The sequence below is a fragment of the Pagrus major genome, chromosome 19, assembly GCF_040436345.1.
Source record: "Pagrus major chromosome 19, Pma_NU_1.0".
NCBI lineage: Eukaryota > Metazoa > Chordata > Actinopteri > Spariformes > Sparidae > Pagrus > Pagrus major.
This window is the reverse complement of record NC_133233.1, coordinates 10,047,089-10,064,523: the sequence shown is the minus strand read 5'-3', so window position 1 is coordinate 10,064,523 and position 17,435 is coordinate 10,047,089. Positions and strand designations below refer to the sequence as shown.

General features: G+C 39.4%; 2 protein-coding genes across 3 annotated transcripts in view; one reads left to right on the top strand and one right to left on the bottom strand.

Annotated features, from left to right (window-relative positions):
• Nucleotides 1-389: 389 nt before the first annotated feature.
• idi1 (isopentenyl-diphosphate delta isomerase 1) lies at nucleotides 390-7,116 on the bottom strand. The gene is made up of 7 exons (XM_073487883.1): nucleotides 7,017-7,116; nucleotides 5,428-5,576; nucleotides 4,113-4,285; nucleotides 3,916-4,008; nucleotides 2,861-2,991; nucleotides 2,618-2,722; nucleotides 390-1,171 (listed from the first exon to the last, which is right to left on the bottom strand). Exons 2-7 carry the CDS (start codon nucleotides 5,571-5,573, stop codon nucleotides 959-961), a joined length of 861 nt encoding a protein of 286 aa, XP_073343984.1. The 5' UTR covers nucleotides 5,574-5,576; nucleotides 7,017-7,116; the 3' UTR covers nucleotides 390-958.
• LOC141014193 (WD repeat-containing protein 37-like) overlaps nucleotides 6,886-17,435 on the top strand; it is a 23,873-nt gene continuing 13,323 nt past the window's right edge. The window contains exons 1-7 of one of the 2 annotated variants that reach the window (XM_073487881.1): nucleotides 6,886-6,954; nucleotides 8,181-8,466; nucleotides 10,626-10,722; nucleotides 10,826-10,921; nucleotides 12,277-12,341; nucleotides 16,657-16,795; nucleotides 17,303-17,374. In XM_073487881.1, coding sequence (XP_073343982.1) covers nucleotides 8,314-8,466; nucleotides 10,626-10,722; nucleotides 10,826-10,921; nucleotides 12,277-12,341; nucleotides 16,657-16,795; nucleotides 17,303-17,374 — 622 coding nt within the window. In that variant the 5' untranslated portion in view covers nucleotides 6,886-6,954; nucleotides 8,181-8,313. Of the gene's footprint in view, nucleotides 6,955-8,180; nucleotides 8,467-10,033; nucleotides 10,100-10,625; nucleotides 10,723-10,825; nucleotides 10,922-12,276; nucleotides 12,342-16,656; nucleotides 16,796-17,302; nucleotides 17,375-17,435 lie in introns of those variants that run through there. The other variant, XM_073487882.1, reaches the window with a different exon arrangement.

Below are 17,435 nucleotides of genomic sequence, written 5' to 3'. Positions count from 1 at the left end.
CTGCACCTCTGTGTAGCCCAATCATTACTGAATGAGGTGACATATTTACTGTATATCATGATGGAACTTAACATTTGGGATATTATTATCTCAAATGACAAAGTGATACAAACATAATAATTAGGAATTTTAGACAAGGGTTTGGGGATCTTTAACCACTGATGTTCGACATGGTTAAAATGTATCCTGTTTCAAATGAACATGAATGCCTACAACCATTTTACCTTCATAGCCATCTTTATAATTAAAACCAACTTTTCTTCTGTGTAAATGTTCACAGAGGAACCAACAGTCCCTGAGAATATGGTCTAAAAGATTTCAAGATGTTTTTTTTTTACATTCTGCCACAACTTTCTATCCCTTCAATGCAAAAAATGACGGCCAAAGACCACAATCAAATACTTTATTGTGGAAAAGGGTACAAAGATACAGCTTGTTCACAGATATCATTGTTAACAATATATAGAGTGATGGTGATTGTTGTGACATCACATCTGTATTTGGAGATACTATTCATCCCGACCTAATGACCTGTCCTCAGGCACTTTAAGTTTTTATATAAAAATAGGCTATTCTCTTCAGTTTTCTACCTTATAATAAGATGCTTAACGTCTTCTGTTCAGTCAGTAAATCCAGTGTGCAGCTTATCAGAATTGACTAACAGATGTTTGTGTTTTCTTAAAGAATGAGAAGCGTCAGCCTATCAGCTCTATCTGCCTTTAGTGTGTAGATGAATGCAACTCGGAGCTATAAACCTATTGTTAACCTCTCAAGCAAGACTTAAACATTCTCAGCGTGTTGAGGTCGTACTCTTACTACTACCACCTCGACAAAAGTAGCCAGTGATGCTTATTACTTGACATCAGAGAGGTTTCTAGCAGCTCAGCTGTGCTTATGTCAGGCAACTATAACCAAAGGACTGAAATGACTGGAGGTGGAACCTGATCCTGGTTTGTGGTTACATGCGGTGGATCTTGTTATGATCCATGAACTGCTTGAGGTTCTGCAGGTTGTCCCACCACTTAAAGAGGAATGTCTCTGCAATGAGGCTGAACCAGGGTGTGATCTCCAGCTCCTTACGCTTGGCCTTCTCCAACATCTCCTTCAGCTCCTCCTTGCTCACGTAACAGTGGCTTTTGATCTCGTTGGGGTCTGGACTCAACTCCACGTTCTTTGGAGAGACATAAAAAAGACAATAGTATATAAGGCTGATAGACATAATGCAGGGACAAAGACAAGTACAATCCAAATACACACTGGAATAAGTGTTGAGACTCATCACGATATAACTATATTGGATTTTGCAGATGTGCTTTGAATCATATGCACAGAAATAGAATCACATCATGGTATTCTATCAGTAGTGGACAGGCTGATAATTACACTGATACAGTACCTACATAGTCAAGTGTCAGCAACCATTGCAGGGATCCATGACAACTAATTCAATCAAGCTTTATTCAAGTTTTAATGCAGAATACGTATTTGTAATTCATGCCTTAAAGACAGTGATTTCCCCGGGCAAAAGCGAGTTAAAGATTAGAAAAAGTATCTCTGTAAACATCAGCCTGCATTATCGGCTGAGATAAATATGCACTGCAACACCAGCTGCCGTGAGGTATGTGGAAATATTTAGGACTAACTGAGTTACTTACACTAGCTGCTCGTTGTAGCTAAAAGTTAAAAGTTAAAGCAGGCATAATCAATGTTTTACATTTTGTTTCGGTCAGCTCTAAAGAGCATTTTGTGTCTTGTAACTCACTGTTTTTCTTTTAACGTCCTACAACGTCAATGTTTTTAAGACAAAGTTATAAACTTTGAACATTGGAGAATTCAGCAGCTAAGGAATCTGATATTTCTGATAGTGGAGACCAAAAACAGAGCTAAAAGAGAGTGAATATTGGACTTAAACCCTTTTCAGTATTACCTTGTAGTTGTTTTGACCATTTTTTGACCATTTACGACCCCAGACAAAAGAGATACCAATTAACACAGGACACATTTACTCTGTGTTTGGTGAAATGTGGTCGGTAATGTGGGAGGTTTACTTTAATTACAGACAGTGCAGATTTGCATAGGATTAAGATCACAAACAACCTCTGCAGTAATAACATGTTATGGGAATAACTTGAATTCCCCAGGTAATACTAGTCCTGTGTAAACGGGGCTTTAGATTCGTCAGGTGAGCACAAACACTGCTCCAAATCGTGATAATGTTGCTCCTTATAAGCTGAATGTGTGAATAAGCAACTGTTCAAGTTCACCATATCAGCTTGAAAAGTGACTATATGTCAGCGTTGTGTTTACAGCTTGTCACAGTCAGTGCAGGTTTAAGCATACAGTTTCCTGAAACATAAATACCTGTCCATCTTTGAAAATCCCAGACAACTAATTACCAACACATACTATTCCGAGGGTGTTTTCGATGGCATACGTCCATGTGTTAACCTAAACAAGTAAGGGGATGTCATTCCAAAGGCAGTTGGGTATTTGGTTTTCAGAACAACTGATGTTTTGCTTTGTGACTTGAATGTAGTGACATAAACAGTAGCTGGATAGACATCACATGTATCCTAATGTAACTCAACTCCAAGTCCAACAGACATTACAGTGCTACCTTCTGCATGAAGAGGATGTAGTCGATCTCGTGCTCGCCCCACACACCATCTGACTGGGCTTTGTAATGGATCCTTGTTAGGTACGTCATTTCATCAGGTGTCACCTGAGAAGCAACGGGAAGGAAGAGGAGATCAGACAGAAGGAAAGATTCTCTGCAGTCCTCAATAATCCTCTTACATTAAATGCAGAAGGCAGGACCACAACAAACACACACACTCACATAGACACACACATGGTATACCTGTTCCATGGGGATACCCAATTCAGCTTTGAGTCTCCTCTGAGCAGCTCTCCTCACTCCTATTGCATCCTTTTCCTCCAGCTCACTGTCTATATGTAGAGGATGACTGCAGCACGTGTTTGTGAAACAGCCTGAACACACACACAGACACACACAGACAGTGGTGGTTGAACACATTGCCAAAACGTAATAATAGTGTTTCCAATAAGAAGTTCCCAGTACCCATTGGGAAATCTTTAAATTGCTGGTTTTGTCTGACCCAAAGACAGACATAACCTGAAAATAGTCAACCTTCAGAAGATTCTATATTTGCTTAATGTAGGACAAAGTAATTGACTATCACAATTATTTTGGTCCACTCTTGCGTAGCCTGGCTTTGCATTTCTTTAAGCCAATCACAATCGTATTCAGCTGAGCTAAATCAAGGATGCAGCGACAGTGCCACTGAAAAATTTTGTCACTGGCTTAAAATGGCTGAATCGCTGCAAAAGAAATCATGACATATGCTAGCTTGTTTACATTTGTACCATTAGCAGGTAAAGGTTAGGATAACTTGTCATTTTCAGCTTGTAGGCTGCTAACTCAGAGGTGGATGTTGATATTCCCCATAGCAAATATGATTTGTAAAATGGGAAAATGCAACCTACCACTGGCTACCTAATGGCAGGCTTATACCAACAGTCTACATCTGGTGAGTCAGACTAGTCCACTGCTTATCAGTTATTTGACTATGAATGTGTGCTCAAACAGGAAAGAGCTCAATCCCTTCAATTCCCTTAATTGACGGACAAAAAATTCAAACAGTATAAACAGTGATATGCTTATATAATATATCTTTTATTTATTTTTCCGCAAATGTCCAGGGATGGGCAAATGTCCAGTGCAGGCCACAGGTTGGGCAGCCCTGGACATTGCCTGTAATGTTATCTTATGACCTCGTCCATGAGATAACATTGGCAACCAAGTTTGTTACGGTACATGTGACACTAATTGTAACCTAGTGGATCACAAGAGCAGCAGGAGGAATAGAAATAGGTGAAGGATTTGTCACCGACCTGGAAAAGTGATTTTGGCATCTGACCGCTGTTGTAAGAGCAGCTTCTCTTCACTGTTGAAGATGAAGACACTGAAAGCTCTGTGTAGTAAACCTGGTACAACAACAACAAAAAAAAAAGATTTACCGTGAGTACAAATCTGAAAATTGAAACGATATCTACTAAAGGCATGACAGTTAAACATGGTACACTGGTACCTTTGTCGATGTTGGAGTTGAGGTGGCAGTTCTTCTTTGTGTCTGCTCCGATCTTGTGGTCGTCCTCGTCGATGAGGATGCACATCTCAGCCAGCAGCTTAACCTGCTTCTCGTCCAGGTGATCTGTGGTTATCTCAGGCATTCTGATCGCAGACTGCAGGTGTCTGGCCTCACTGTGAGGAGATGCAGGCAGATAACAGTGGATAGTTTAGTGTGGATTCACATCGAAAACAGAAGCTGTGCACTTTAAAAATGACATCCTAAACACAGCAGGTAGCATTTGACGAAATAATCCCACGTCTTTTTTTTAGTTTTCAAGTTTGTAGAAGATGAAGAGCAAAGTCAACTTGCTGAGGAAGACTGTGAGATGCTGTTAATATTGTGTCTGCCTCCTATCTTACCTTAAATATGTGCTACTTTGGCTCTGATGCAACATCCTCTCGCACCGTCCACAACAATGTGTAATTGGAAACATGTAACAATGAATCTGCAAAATAACTAGTAACTAAATGCATCAAATAAATGTAGTGGAGAGGAAGTATGAAGTGGCAGAAAATGGAAATACTCAAGTAAAGTTCCTAAAAACTTTTACTTAAGAGCAGTACTTGAGTAAATTAAACTTAACTTCATCACTGGTTGTTTGACACAGAGAGTTTAATTTTCACTGTAAATGAACATCAGCCCCAAATATCAGTTTTCAGTCTCCTTGATTTACGATAATCAGTATCGGTCCTGAAAAAGCCACATCGGTCGACCCCTACTTCAATTTGCTGTTTTTGTGTGACCAAAAGTACAAAACCCAAACATACAATGTACAATGACAAAAAATACTTTCTGATAAGCTTTCCTAAATAAATGACAAAACCAATTAACCGTCAAAAGTTATTTTAGAGTACTGCTAATGACCTATTTGTTTCATTGCTTATTTTGAGATATTCCACTTGATGCCACAGCCTGTAATTGTGGGCTTGTTGGCTACAAAGTTTACAACATTAGCATGTTATATTAATATTGCATTAGATGCAGCTTGCTTTAGCTGATGTATGCCGAATTAAAGAGAGTATATTCGGCCTTTGGGCTGCTATTCTGAAATTGCGCATTTTAACCGAGACGCAAAGCCACAGCACGTGGAACACTTACTCTTGTAGAATTTGACTTGACTACCTTTCAGTAAGAGACAGCCTTCACTGCCGCTCAGCTATCATTAGCACAGACAACACTCAGCTTAATGGTCAATAGGCTTATCTCTGCCCCTGTCTTTAACCTCAAGCCATGACTTGTAGCGTGCTCAGAAACCCACAGAGCCCTGTCTTACCTGAATATAGTTCTGCAGCAGTTAGTAACGACTGAGCGGTTCTGTCTGTGCCGGAGTACAGCAGCTCTGCCAGGTACGTTTGACTTCAGCACGGACGCTCCCTCGCAGGACACCATCCGGAGCACCGCCCACACACCCCGCACCATCGCCTGACCAAAACAGGAAGCCAATCACAAGGACTGAAGCTGTGGGTGTTGGTAAGGCCCGGACAGGAGTTCATGCAGTCAGGTTCGGAAGATACAGTGGCTGCTGCTAATACCTGGGGACTGAAAGCCTGAAGTGCTTTCAACCCATTAAAGGGGCACTATGTAGTTTAGAAAATTCAAACTCAGAATTTTAATATTTATAATATTGTTGAGGTAATAATACAAACTCGAAAGTATTTATTTTTTCCATAACTGAATAAACAAGCTGTTCTCAGAGGAAAATAAAGTCCCCAGAGCAGTGTTTGAAGCTTGAAAGATGGCAGGATCTGCCAAATACAAAGTATAACAGTATGAAATTGTGTTGTCCTTTAAGTTTGTTTATTCAGTCATGAAAACGAAGAGAGGTTGTGTATTCAGTTTGTTTAGGCATAAAGAAAACAATCAATGAAGTTCGAATCAAAAGATTAAAATGTCTTTCCCCAAAACTACATAGTGCACCTTTGAACCCTTAAACATATGCTTAACTGTGCACTTTAGGTAATTATTATGTCTGCCTCTATCACTTAGGGCTGCACAATTAATCGAATTTGTTTGATCTAGAAAATGTAAAGAAAAAAAAGACAAAATTTAAAAAGGCAAAAAAGCAGAGTCTCCAAGACCCCCAAGTACCATCTTGAAATTGCTTGATCTGTTCCGCAAACACTCAAAAACTCAAAAGTATTCAATTTAAATCTGTGTAAAAAAAAGAAAAAAGAAAAAAAAATGCATATGGGACTAGCAAGTCATACAAATTAAATTTTTGTTTGATAAATGAGTTAACCAGTTAATGAATCATCCAGATTGTGGTCACATTGTTTTGTTAATTGATGAATTAACTTCCTAATTGTTGAAGCACTGGATTAATGTCAAACAAAGTAACCCATCTCGTTTGGCGTTGAATGTTTTATTGCTTTGCAAGCAACCATTGATTTCCATCAGTTTCACAATTAAGAGGTACTATTTTGTGATGAAAGATGTATACATATCTGTACATCTGTAAGTAAAAGTATCATATTTTACTGCAAAAATACATTTACTGTGTGCTACAAGTTAACTCAAGTAAGAGCGTGTACGTGTTATCAGCAGTGTACTTAATGTATAAAAAGTAAGTATTCAATGCAGTAAAATGGCTCCTGGGAGTGATCTACTATTGTACATATTAATATATTATTAGCTATCACTGATGCATTAAAATGAAAGCATGGAGTGATAATGATAGCTCTTATAGTCCAGTTCCAGTGGCTCCACTACGTGTTTTCCTCTTAACACCGACTGTCAACACGCCATCAGACCACTGCACAGAACAGCCCGCACCACCCAGGCCTGACAACTGGATATATAAGTATGCATTGTCTGCTACATATACAACCTACAGGGAAATGGATAAAACGTTCAGTTACTTACAAAATAATCTGCAGTTCAAGAAGATAAACGACGTATTTTGAGTTTGTTTACGACGATATTTTAGAGCTGAATGCTGTGGCCGAACAACCTAGCATTTACTCCCTCCCTCTGAGGTCACGCTTTTTCATTGGCTGTGTTAGTATGGCTGTGTTAGCCCATTGGCTTAGAAAGTGCAAACACAAACCACGTGATGCGGAAGTCGGTGTACCAATAAAATGCGTGATGTGTCAAAAATTTGGATTGAAATTGTGATACCTGTGAAATATTAACGTGTCATTACTGTCCACCGGCAAAGTCGTACGCCGACAGCATGTAGAGAGAAATACATTGACGTGTTCACATTATTTTATATCAGCTGCTGTGTTATGTTGGGTGCCGCAATGAAGGTGATAAGCTATGTGGCAGCTAGCTTGCACTAGCGTGTAACGTTAGCTGATTTCTAGACCTCCCAGCCAAGTATGACTCCGTTGAGGCAGTGACAGCGGTGAGTGACCTTCCTGTGTCGCATAACTCAGAATAATTTCGGTGATGGGGGCACAAGTCACGAAAGTAACGGCGAATATTAATCATGCAAGCGAAATTTAGCACGTTAGGTTGCTATTGGGGCATAATTAAATTCACGTGTGTTGTGCTCACGCATGTCGTACATCCACTATCGGCGTTAAGCCTGTAGTTAACTGTATGACGCCGGAGGATATTGTTATGCAAGCTGCCCCTGACGTTAATTACTGAACTACGCCATCAAAATAAGTGTCGTTCCCATAGCAAAGGAAGGCCTGGAAGCTGAACTTAAAAAAAACAAACATAGTGAATTTAATGTCTGAACGCCTCGTGGCACACGCAGGTTTATTACAGACTAAATTTACATGACACACAGTTTAACAAGGAACTGTTTTATATTCCACAGAATGTCTGATTTTGTGGGTTTATTAGCTTTTATTCCCACTATTTAACTTGAATTAACTGTGTAATGGAGCTTTGAATTATGTTATTTTAGAGCAGCAGACTGCACCAACAAGCATTCACAAATATGAACAGGCCTTTATCTATATTTATTAGTTTGTGTTGCTACCTTTCAACTTGAGCAGTTCCTGCAATGGCTGTGAACCTGAACTCCACTTCACTTCCTTCCTACTTTTTTTTTTTTTTTTTTTTTACCTGCAGGCAGGTGGTGATAGCAGACCAACCTAATTCAGCCACCGGCTAACTAGCGAGCAAAGCCAGCCTGGCCTTTGTTTACCTGATTCTCAGGTAATAGGTGAGCAGGGGGGGCAGGGCCACCCAAGAGGTAGGAGGGATGCCTGTGGAGGGTGGAAGCAGCAGCGGCTCTGCCTCAGCTGCCCGTCACCCCAAGCAGAAGCGTAAGGCTCACAGTTTATCTATCAGGCGCACCAACAGCACAGAGGAGAGGCCGCCAGGCATCCAAAGAGGAGACATGCTGGAGGGACAGGTGAGGGAGACACACGTACATGCTTTTGTTCATATCTCTCTCTCTCTCTCTCTCTCTCTCTCTCTCTCTCTCTCACACAGTCACACACACACTCTGACAGGTGCAGAGTGGTAAACATTCAGCTCATAAAAGATGTAATACCGTATTTATTAAGCATGACCCACAGAGTTTTTTGTGGATTGTCTCAAATAATACACATCACAAAGTTCTTTTTTCTTAATAAGCATTTTGATTGTCTCTCTGTTGTGGTGTGAGGCTCTCACTCATGAGAGCACAGTACCAGCCGGTTGAGCAGCATTGCTTTTATTTTCCACCTGGTGTTGCAACATCTACAGCTCCATGCTAAAATGTGTTTCTAAAATGAGGTTTTATCACACAGGAAAAATGTGTTGTTTACGTAGCTACAGGATCTTACTTTGGATGAAACTTCAACGTGTTAGTGTTGAGTAGACTTGACTTGACATTCACCAAACCTTTTATGAAGTGCCTGGTTTGGATGTGCACATTGGTTACTGATTCAGTTTTGTTAAAACAAAGGAAGCTACTGTGATCACAGCCATCGAGTTAGTGATTAACTTTGTCCAAACAGGTTATTTAAATTGGAGCTAGGATTGATTTATCTCTTCCAAAAATGGGAAGACCATAAGCCTTTTACACGAGCAGTCCTTTCCTGATGCAAACCAGCAGCAAACTGTTGAGCTTCTTCACTGCTGAAATATAAATAAAAGCTTTATTACTGTTGTATCAAGAACATCCTGTTTGGTAACATTTGAGAGTTGGCTGTTTAATGACTTTATTGATCTCTTATCTCTCAGATGTGTGTGACGATGTGTTTTAGTTTGTATAATCATGTGTTTCTGTCGTGGGAGCTTGAAAGACGAAACTGTGTCTGTGCCTTTCTCATGATCCAGATTTTGGATCAAAGTATTCAGTCTGAAATAATATGATGCTTGGTTATGTTAGTATTCCCCAGACTTAGTTTTGGCCATGGCAGTCCTTTAGCATTTACTTTCTCTGCTTGATAATGTCCTTGAATTATCAACCACTAAACTAGAGCTCAGCTTGCACTTGTCTGTTGTCTCATCAAGTTTTAATATAGGCCGCTTGTCCAGGTCTGATTAGTCTTTTCAGCAGCCCTTTTTGTCTATTGCCAAGACATGCTGGCTCTGTTCATGTACCTACTCTACCCCCCACAGCACTGCACACACAGGAAGCTTTAAAAAGCCATACATAACACACAGAATGCATTTTCTTCTACACTTTCAATGCTGTCATTATTAGCCCGACTGCACTGCTGGTTTTAGTGCCACAACTAAGCAGCTTTGAATTCATAAGGGCTGCCTGTTGTTTGCTAATTTAAAAAGTGTGTTGACATGCGGTGCTGACAGAACGGTCAGGCGGTTAACGTCACTGTGGCGAACTATTGGTTTTGAACGGGCGCCAGGCGCGGAAAAGGAGTGACAGACAGTCAAGTGTTTGGTTTCCTCGTCTTTCAGATGTCTAGAGAAATGAGCAGCAGCTCTTGAGGCGGGCTGTCAAATGCAGCCCTTCGAACACATTGTTTTCACGGTGCCTTTTTAACTTCTCTGTGCGTACTAGTCAGATGTAGACTGGTGGTCGATTCAACATGGAGGTAAGACAGTCGGTTGAAATGAGTTTGACCGGCTGGACTGTTGTGTAGTCGGTCAGTTGTTTGTAGTTTGTTGTTATGTAGCCCAAAATGTAGCATAGAGTAGAGTTTTCATACAATTGGTGGCTGATTTAATCAGGCAAACATACAGGCTGTGTTTGACGTGAGATAAGAGAGTTGCTTTTCATTTGTTTAAGTGGTATGTGTGTATTTTATGAGTCATCCAAATGTCTCTGTGGTATAAGATACTTGTTTGTCATTGTAAAATTGTATTTGTGCCTATCAGCAGCATTTTATTGCTTTGATGTTTTAATTTTTGAAACAAATTTGACCAATTTAATTTAGTTAACATTCAGATTTTTAAGGAACCACTTACTGTATCTATCACTTTATAATTAAAAGAGACTGCCATGTTTGCAAGGATCTGGAGTGAATACATTTTGTCACTCTTGCTTCCCACAGCAGCTTAATTTCTTATTATCAGGTTTATTTAATTTAAGCGTTGTTCTTCGCTTGTCTGTGTGTCCAGGACTCCAAGCTGCCTATGTCCTTACGGAGCAATCTCCTTGACCTCTTCGGCCAGATTGAACGGGAGTTTGAAAATCTCTACATTGAAAACATCGAATGTGAGTAATGTATTTAGATTTTGTGGGCACATACCTGACTGTATTGATCTTCAGGTGTTGACTGACTAACCAGTGTTTGCTTGTCACCGTGCTAACATTACAGTACGCCGGGAAATCGACTCTCTGAATGAGCGTCTGACAGGAGATGGACAAACTATTGAAGGAGGAGACCCCACCAAGGGAGCTCTGAAAACAAAAGGTGCAGTACTTCCTTCATAATCTGTTGGAAGTTTCAGTACAGTTAACAGACACTTGTGTGGCTTTAAAATGAATTTATATATTTAATTTCATGGTAGCTGGAAAATGATGCCTGTAGGTTGCATTGTTTCAACTCTTGAGCCTGGTAAACAAAGATTTCATTCAATACATTGTTAAAAGCTGATAGTTATTTAAAAAGTCCCCTAAAAGTGTTTCCTGTGTATGATTCACATTATATACAGATACCTTACCATATATTTTCATGATCCATCAATTCCAAAAAAATGTACTCTATATATGAAACAATTACTTTCATCCTTGATTCAATGCTTAAATACAATGAAAATTGTCAAAAGTCCACAACCCAAAAACTCTTCATTTACTGTCATTAATAAGAAAGAAAAGCAGCAAATCCTCCAATTGAAGAAGTTGGAACCAGCAACTGTTTGAATTATTTGCCTGAAAAATGACTGAAACAATCAATCGATAGTTGTCAACTAATTTGCTTTCGATCAACTAATTGATTAATTGACTAATCATTGTGGCTGTAATTGTGAAAAGCCTGTCTTGAATGAGCCCAACAGGATTAAACTGTTTCATAAAGCTGAAGCAGAACTGATGAGATCAGATAAATTCAAGCCAGGGTTAAGAACTGCTTGTTCACGACTTTAAAAACCTCAGACATCAATATTTTAAAACTGACACAGAAAGACAAAACGTAGCCATAGAGCCACACATAATGAACATATGATGAGAATAGACTAAACAAAAAGCATTTAAACAACTGCAATTAACAAAACAAAACCTCTTGCAGAATGATCTAGGTAAGCAGACTTCATGTACCAACAGCTAGCTCAATTTGAATGCCATTGTATTTAAAATCACATATGTTGACAGGAATAATGTACAGAAAAAATATGACATTTATTTATTCACATTTAAGAACACAATTTTTGTAGTCTTTTTCGAAATGTGATACATGTACTACAAACTACAAACCTACATACCTGACAGTGGCCATGCTGGTCTAGAGCACGGGTTCCTAACCTCTTTGACAACATGGACCAGACCGGCCTTGTGATATGTAATAAAAAGGTTGCCATTTCCAGGAAAATAAATAACAAAACACAATACAGTACAAAAATGGCAATTGCATCAGCCAGCCCTCTGGGTTTTCATGTCCTGGTACTGAACGCCCCAAAGCGTTGTATTGTTTTTGTTGTTTTTGTTATTGTTGAAGTGTGCGCAATTGCAGTGACACTTGATAAGGCCATTAGTGCAGCAGTGAAACCAGTCAATGAGTTTGTCACTCAGTGGAGAATTTCATACAGTGTACTTTGTCTCTCCATCACACAGCCAGCCACAGCACCAGTCAACTGTCACAGAAGCTGAAGACAACCTACAAAGCCTCTACCAGCAAGGTATGTGGCTCCAGATATGTTCGCCTGTTCTATGTTGGGATTATGTTAACAGGCTATCAAAAGCCCCTTTGTTGCTGAGTGAGCTTTTTTCTCTTCCTCTGAGGTCATGATATGTAAAGACTGAGTAAACAAAATTAATTGTGACCTAAAATCATTCCTGTTAAATTCTTATGTTTAGATTTTTAGACTTACAGGGGTTAAGGAAACTTGATTTTGAGCATTTATCACAAAATGATATTTCCTTTGACTTGTTCCTTTTTAATCTCTTGGCGATGTAGCGGTTGTACACTTTCCACGGCAAAATAGGTGGACCTCGCAACTTCAGTGTGGCCACATGGGAGTTGTGGGGAGGAGATTCATGGGTAACTTCCTGAATGCTCTGTTTGTCACTAAGCATTGTGGGGGCAGCTGTGGGCTGAGTCTGTTTTTAACTGCAGTCTGACCTTGACTCCTCATCTCTTCTCTGCTCTGCACCCGGTTGCAAGTCACATGGGTGAACGGCTGCAATCGTTTAAGAAACAAACAAACAAACAAAGAAAGGAAAAAAAGTTTCTTAAATAGATTAAGTTCTAGGATGCCATTATGTATTACACTAAATCTTCTACCAATGAAGCAGAACCTGAAAAACTTTGGCAACCACTTGAGTCCTTTCCATCAGCTGTGTCAAAATGATATGTCGGTGTCAATTGTCAAAATCTCAAAACAAATAACTGATGTGGAATCATAAAAGTCAAACTCTTTGTCCCACATCACCAGTTTGTCAGGAGTCAGAATCGCTAGTTTAGACGGACTGGCCTCGGATAAGCAACGTTTATTTCCTCTTCGAGCATCTCTTAAAAGAATAGTTCAGCATTTTGGGAAATATGTTTATTTGCTTAGTTATTGATACAGCTTTGATGTTGAAGCTAATGGTACTAGTCGCTCAGCTTATCTTAGTTTAGCATAAAGACTGGAAACAGTGGTAAGCAGCTACCCTGGCTCTGTTAAAGGTAAGAAAAAATCAGCCTACCAGCACCACTAAAGATCACATATTATCATGTCGTATCAGCTTATTTCCATGTAGCTTTGTTTCCATGTAGCTTTGCGTTTTAAAAATGTTAACTTTTGTGGCGGATTTTGAACAGAACGTATGCACTGTGTGCCACAGGAAGTTAACATAAGAATGAATTGGCTGGTTGATGAATGTGATATAGTTCTGTTTATACATTTTCTGACAGCATATTTAGCTAACATTAGGAGCATGCTAACTGTATAACCTACAGAGTGCTTGCATAGTGGTTTAATGACATATTTCACGAAACTAGCTACACACCTGGCAGGCCAACCTCCTAACGAATTATTAATCCATACAAAAACTGAAGTGTGCTAGACTGTTTCCTGTTCAGAACCAACCACTTGGAGTCTCTGCTGCTTGCCTGCAACTACTCCCTGGCAAGAAATAGTCTAGCATACAGTATAACTTCCACAAAACAACAAATCATTTTTGTAATTGTACAGATCAAACAAACAAGATATAACATGTACTTTTCCAGTATTTATGCTAAGCTAACCAGCTGCTGGCTTTCCCAAAATGTGGAATGTAGGATTACGTTTGCATATGTGAGTGAAAATTAGAGTGTGAAAAATGATTTGAGTGCACCGTTGTGAATGACTCTAGAGTTCCAAGTGCATCTTAAACTGGCAATGGCCAAGTTTTTTGCTTCATCGAATCATTATAAAGTTAATGCTGAATACACAATGTTTGTTTACTTTGGTTCCCTATAAACCTCGCTATCGCTTTATAATTTTGTCTGCCACCCTGGAAAAGAAAGGTTAACTGATGATCCATACAATAATACCAATAGGAAACGCCAGGAGGGAAAAGTTGTCTGTTGCCACTTTAAGTTTCAAAATTCTTCAGTTGTGATTTACTAAAGTGTAATATATCTTTCAAACATGCGTTGTCATGGCAGCTTCTCATCTCCATTCTCATATTTTCAACTTTTCCCTCAAAGTTTCCTTTTGACAGAGCATGTCTTTAAAGCAAAGAAACAATCTGAAAGCAGCCAAAGTCTGAGCCAGATGAAGAGTGGGACACAAAATCCTCTTCTGAATTGAATGTTAAAAAAGAGGATACACAGGATCAAGGGAGGACTTCTTAGATTAACCTCCTGACAGAACTAGCTGCTATATAATATACAGCTAACCTACCGGCTGGCTAAGAATCATGACCAAAACTAATTGTATTGAGACTGACGGGACTCTGGAAACTAATCATCTGCACTAACTTCATTCTCAGATTACCTTGACTGGAATGGGCTATTCTTCTTGATGCTCACAGCTCATTGTGTTTCAGTGACATGAAACAAATAAGTTAATGTTGTACTGTTAAGTGAATGTAAACACAGCGGACAAAATGCGAACATACATTAACACAGTCTGACACAAGGGAACCAGATGTTTTGCTGCTGCGTCTAATTACTACCAATGATCTAAGCTCGTTGCTCTGGTCAGCCGTCTGCCTGCAGCAGCATGTTCAGTACAGGTTGTGACCACTCTCTGACAATTGAAAGTATGATTCATCCTTTAATTTGATCATCTGGACGCCTGCAGTGACTAAAGGCCACATGTAACCAGACCTGTAGATATTTTTAGAGGTGCACCACTTGTGTCAGTGCACGGTGACAATCCATCTTTGCTACAGAGATACTTGAATTGGCATATAGACAGTCTTCATATTAAGGCTCCAGTGACACACATTTGGTGTAATTTTAAACCACAAACCTTTTGGCAGTTTGAGAACCACCCTCTATACACACACACACACACACACACACACACACACACACACACACACACACACACACACACACCTGCACACAAGCTACCATTCAAGGGGCCTACATCACAGCTTTCAGGTATGAAAAGTGCCTTGAATCTGCATTCTGTCTAATGGCCAGCAGGGGCAATTCTACTGGTTGCAAAAAGAAGTCCAAATGTATGTAAGTTAATGAGAAATGACCCTACTTCTTTCTTGATTTATTGCCTCAGTAAACACTTTTATAATGAGTTTATGGAGTCAATTGCTTGTTCAAAGTCTTCTTCAGTAAATTATGGTGCCTGTTATAGTCAAATAGACGATAAAGCCATGTTTGGTTAGCTTGTGATAGACAAGTGGCTATCACAGCGTGTCCTTGAATTCTCAGTCAGATCCAAAAACCAAGATGGCAACAACCTTCATGCCAAAACTGAGGCAACAAAATTGTAGTCCACAAATCAGTGGGTGTCGTCACAGTGGGTTTACACTTTAATGACACAAGTAGAGTTGAATAAGAAGAACCTCTAGAAACAACCATAATAGTATCAAAATATGAAAACATTATGCTAAGGCTATCAACTAATTGTTTTGTATGTTTTGAAATATGTTTAACATTTTCATTCATCTAGTGTGAATAAGGACAAAAAATCCCCCAAATGTCACAATGAAATACACATGAATCATCCATCCATGCATTTTTTGCATTTATCTCATTTTGAACAAACGTATGAATATGTGATAGCTTTTCCTGCTGTCAAAACAGAGAGGAAAAGTTCAGATAGTCTAGAAGAGAAATTAATAATAAGTTGATTGTGTCAAAATGTTGCATTTATAATGAGGTGTGCCAATTAACAGTGTGCACAAATAATTAATATGCAGCTATGATTGCCATTCATTATTCTCTGGTAAACCATCTCTCTGTTTGTTTTAAACGCAGACTGGAAACATAATTGTTCCAGAAATGTTTCTTTTATCTCCGACATAATTAAAACAGAAAGCAAAATGTTTCTACTGATCTATAAAAATATCTCTTTAGCTTTGTATTATTTCTCACTTATTAATTTTAACCTTATATCTCTGTCAGGATCCTGCAGGAACAATAACTCTTATTTTCCAGAGAGCTGTAAGGCTGTCAGCAGGTTCTGATCTGATCCTCTGAAGTTAAGTTAGCCGTGCAGTCAAAAGTGAGCCAGTTTCGTGATTCCAAAAAGTCAGACAGTTAATCCCAAAGAAAGCTGGCTCACAGACTAATTTCACCCCCTGTGCCTCATCTGTTCATTTATTATCAGAGACCAATAATAAACGTGTAAGCGTGTAAAAAAAAAGAAGCTAATTTTGTCTCTTAGTCTGTAAATGCAGTTGATGCAGTTGTTTCTGTCACTGTGTCATATAAGGCAATGTAAAGTAATCAGCATGCCCGTCAGTTACTTTAATCACTCAATTCAGCACCAAGAGGAGTGCTCAACCCTCTCTGCATGACTTGTTTCTCCATCACACCCTCCTCTCCTCCCTGCTCAGATTGTGTCCAGTTTTAAAGCCACCACAGGGTCCCGGGCTTTGTGCCAGCTGCTCAAGGAGTACGTGGGCCACCGGGACGGCATATGGGACCTCAGCGTCACCCGGACTCAGCCAGTGGTCCTGGGCACAGCCTCCGCAGGTACATCAAGTCACTTTACTAATTAATTAATTAATTATGTCATTCAGTACAGCATTGTTCCATACACAGCCTACATGCTGCGCGGTGTTTTTCAGTAAGAAGGATTAGTCCATGCTAAAGGTGCTGCATACAATATTTATATCATTATATCACTGTCAAAGTAATTGGTGCAATTAGCAAAAACCGTAAGCACATTTCAGATGATTGATGGCAATTAAATATTGTCAAATTAATTCTCAAAAAGGACCAAACTTTAATGGCTTTACAGTGTTATTAAACATGATTTCCATCATCTGCCATTTCAAGAAACTTCAATAAGCTGCTCACTTGTGTTGCTTATATCCTGTTCTACACAAACTCACCATTAAGGGGTCCAGAAATTTCAGACTAAATCTAACCAGATAGCCCACTGTTTAAATACAGTACATTACAATATTAAATCATTTCCTGATTACTACAAATAATGTGCACGGCTTCATGCTGTCAACCCCTGCTGTCCCCTCACAGATCACTCAGCTCTGCTGTGGAGTATAGAGACTGGGAAATGTCTGCTGAGGTATGCGGGCCATGCAGGATCAGGTAATACTTCATAATAAACTTAAATATCTTTATTCTTCTACAACCATACAGACATTTCAGA

Excerpts from the sequence above, each read along its gene's own strand:
- idi1 (XM_073487883.1), bottom strand. The coding sequence starts at position 5,573 with ATGGTGCGGGGTGTGTGGGCGGTGCTCCGGATGGTGTCCTGCGAGGGA. Across the intron at positions 2,723-2,860 it reads TGGGTATCCCCATGGAACAG|GTGACACCTGATGAAATGAC; the intron begins GTATACCATGTG and ends GTTGCTTCTCAG. Across the intron at positions 1,172-2,617 it reads ACATCCTCTTCATGCAGAAG|AACGTGGAGTTGAGTCCAGA; the intron begins GTAGCACTGTAA and ends GTCTCTCCAAAG.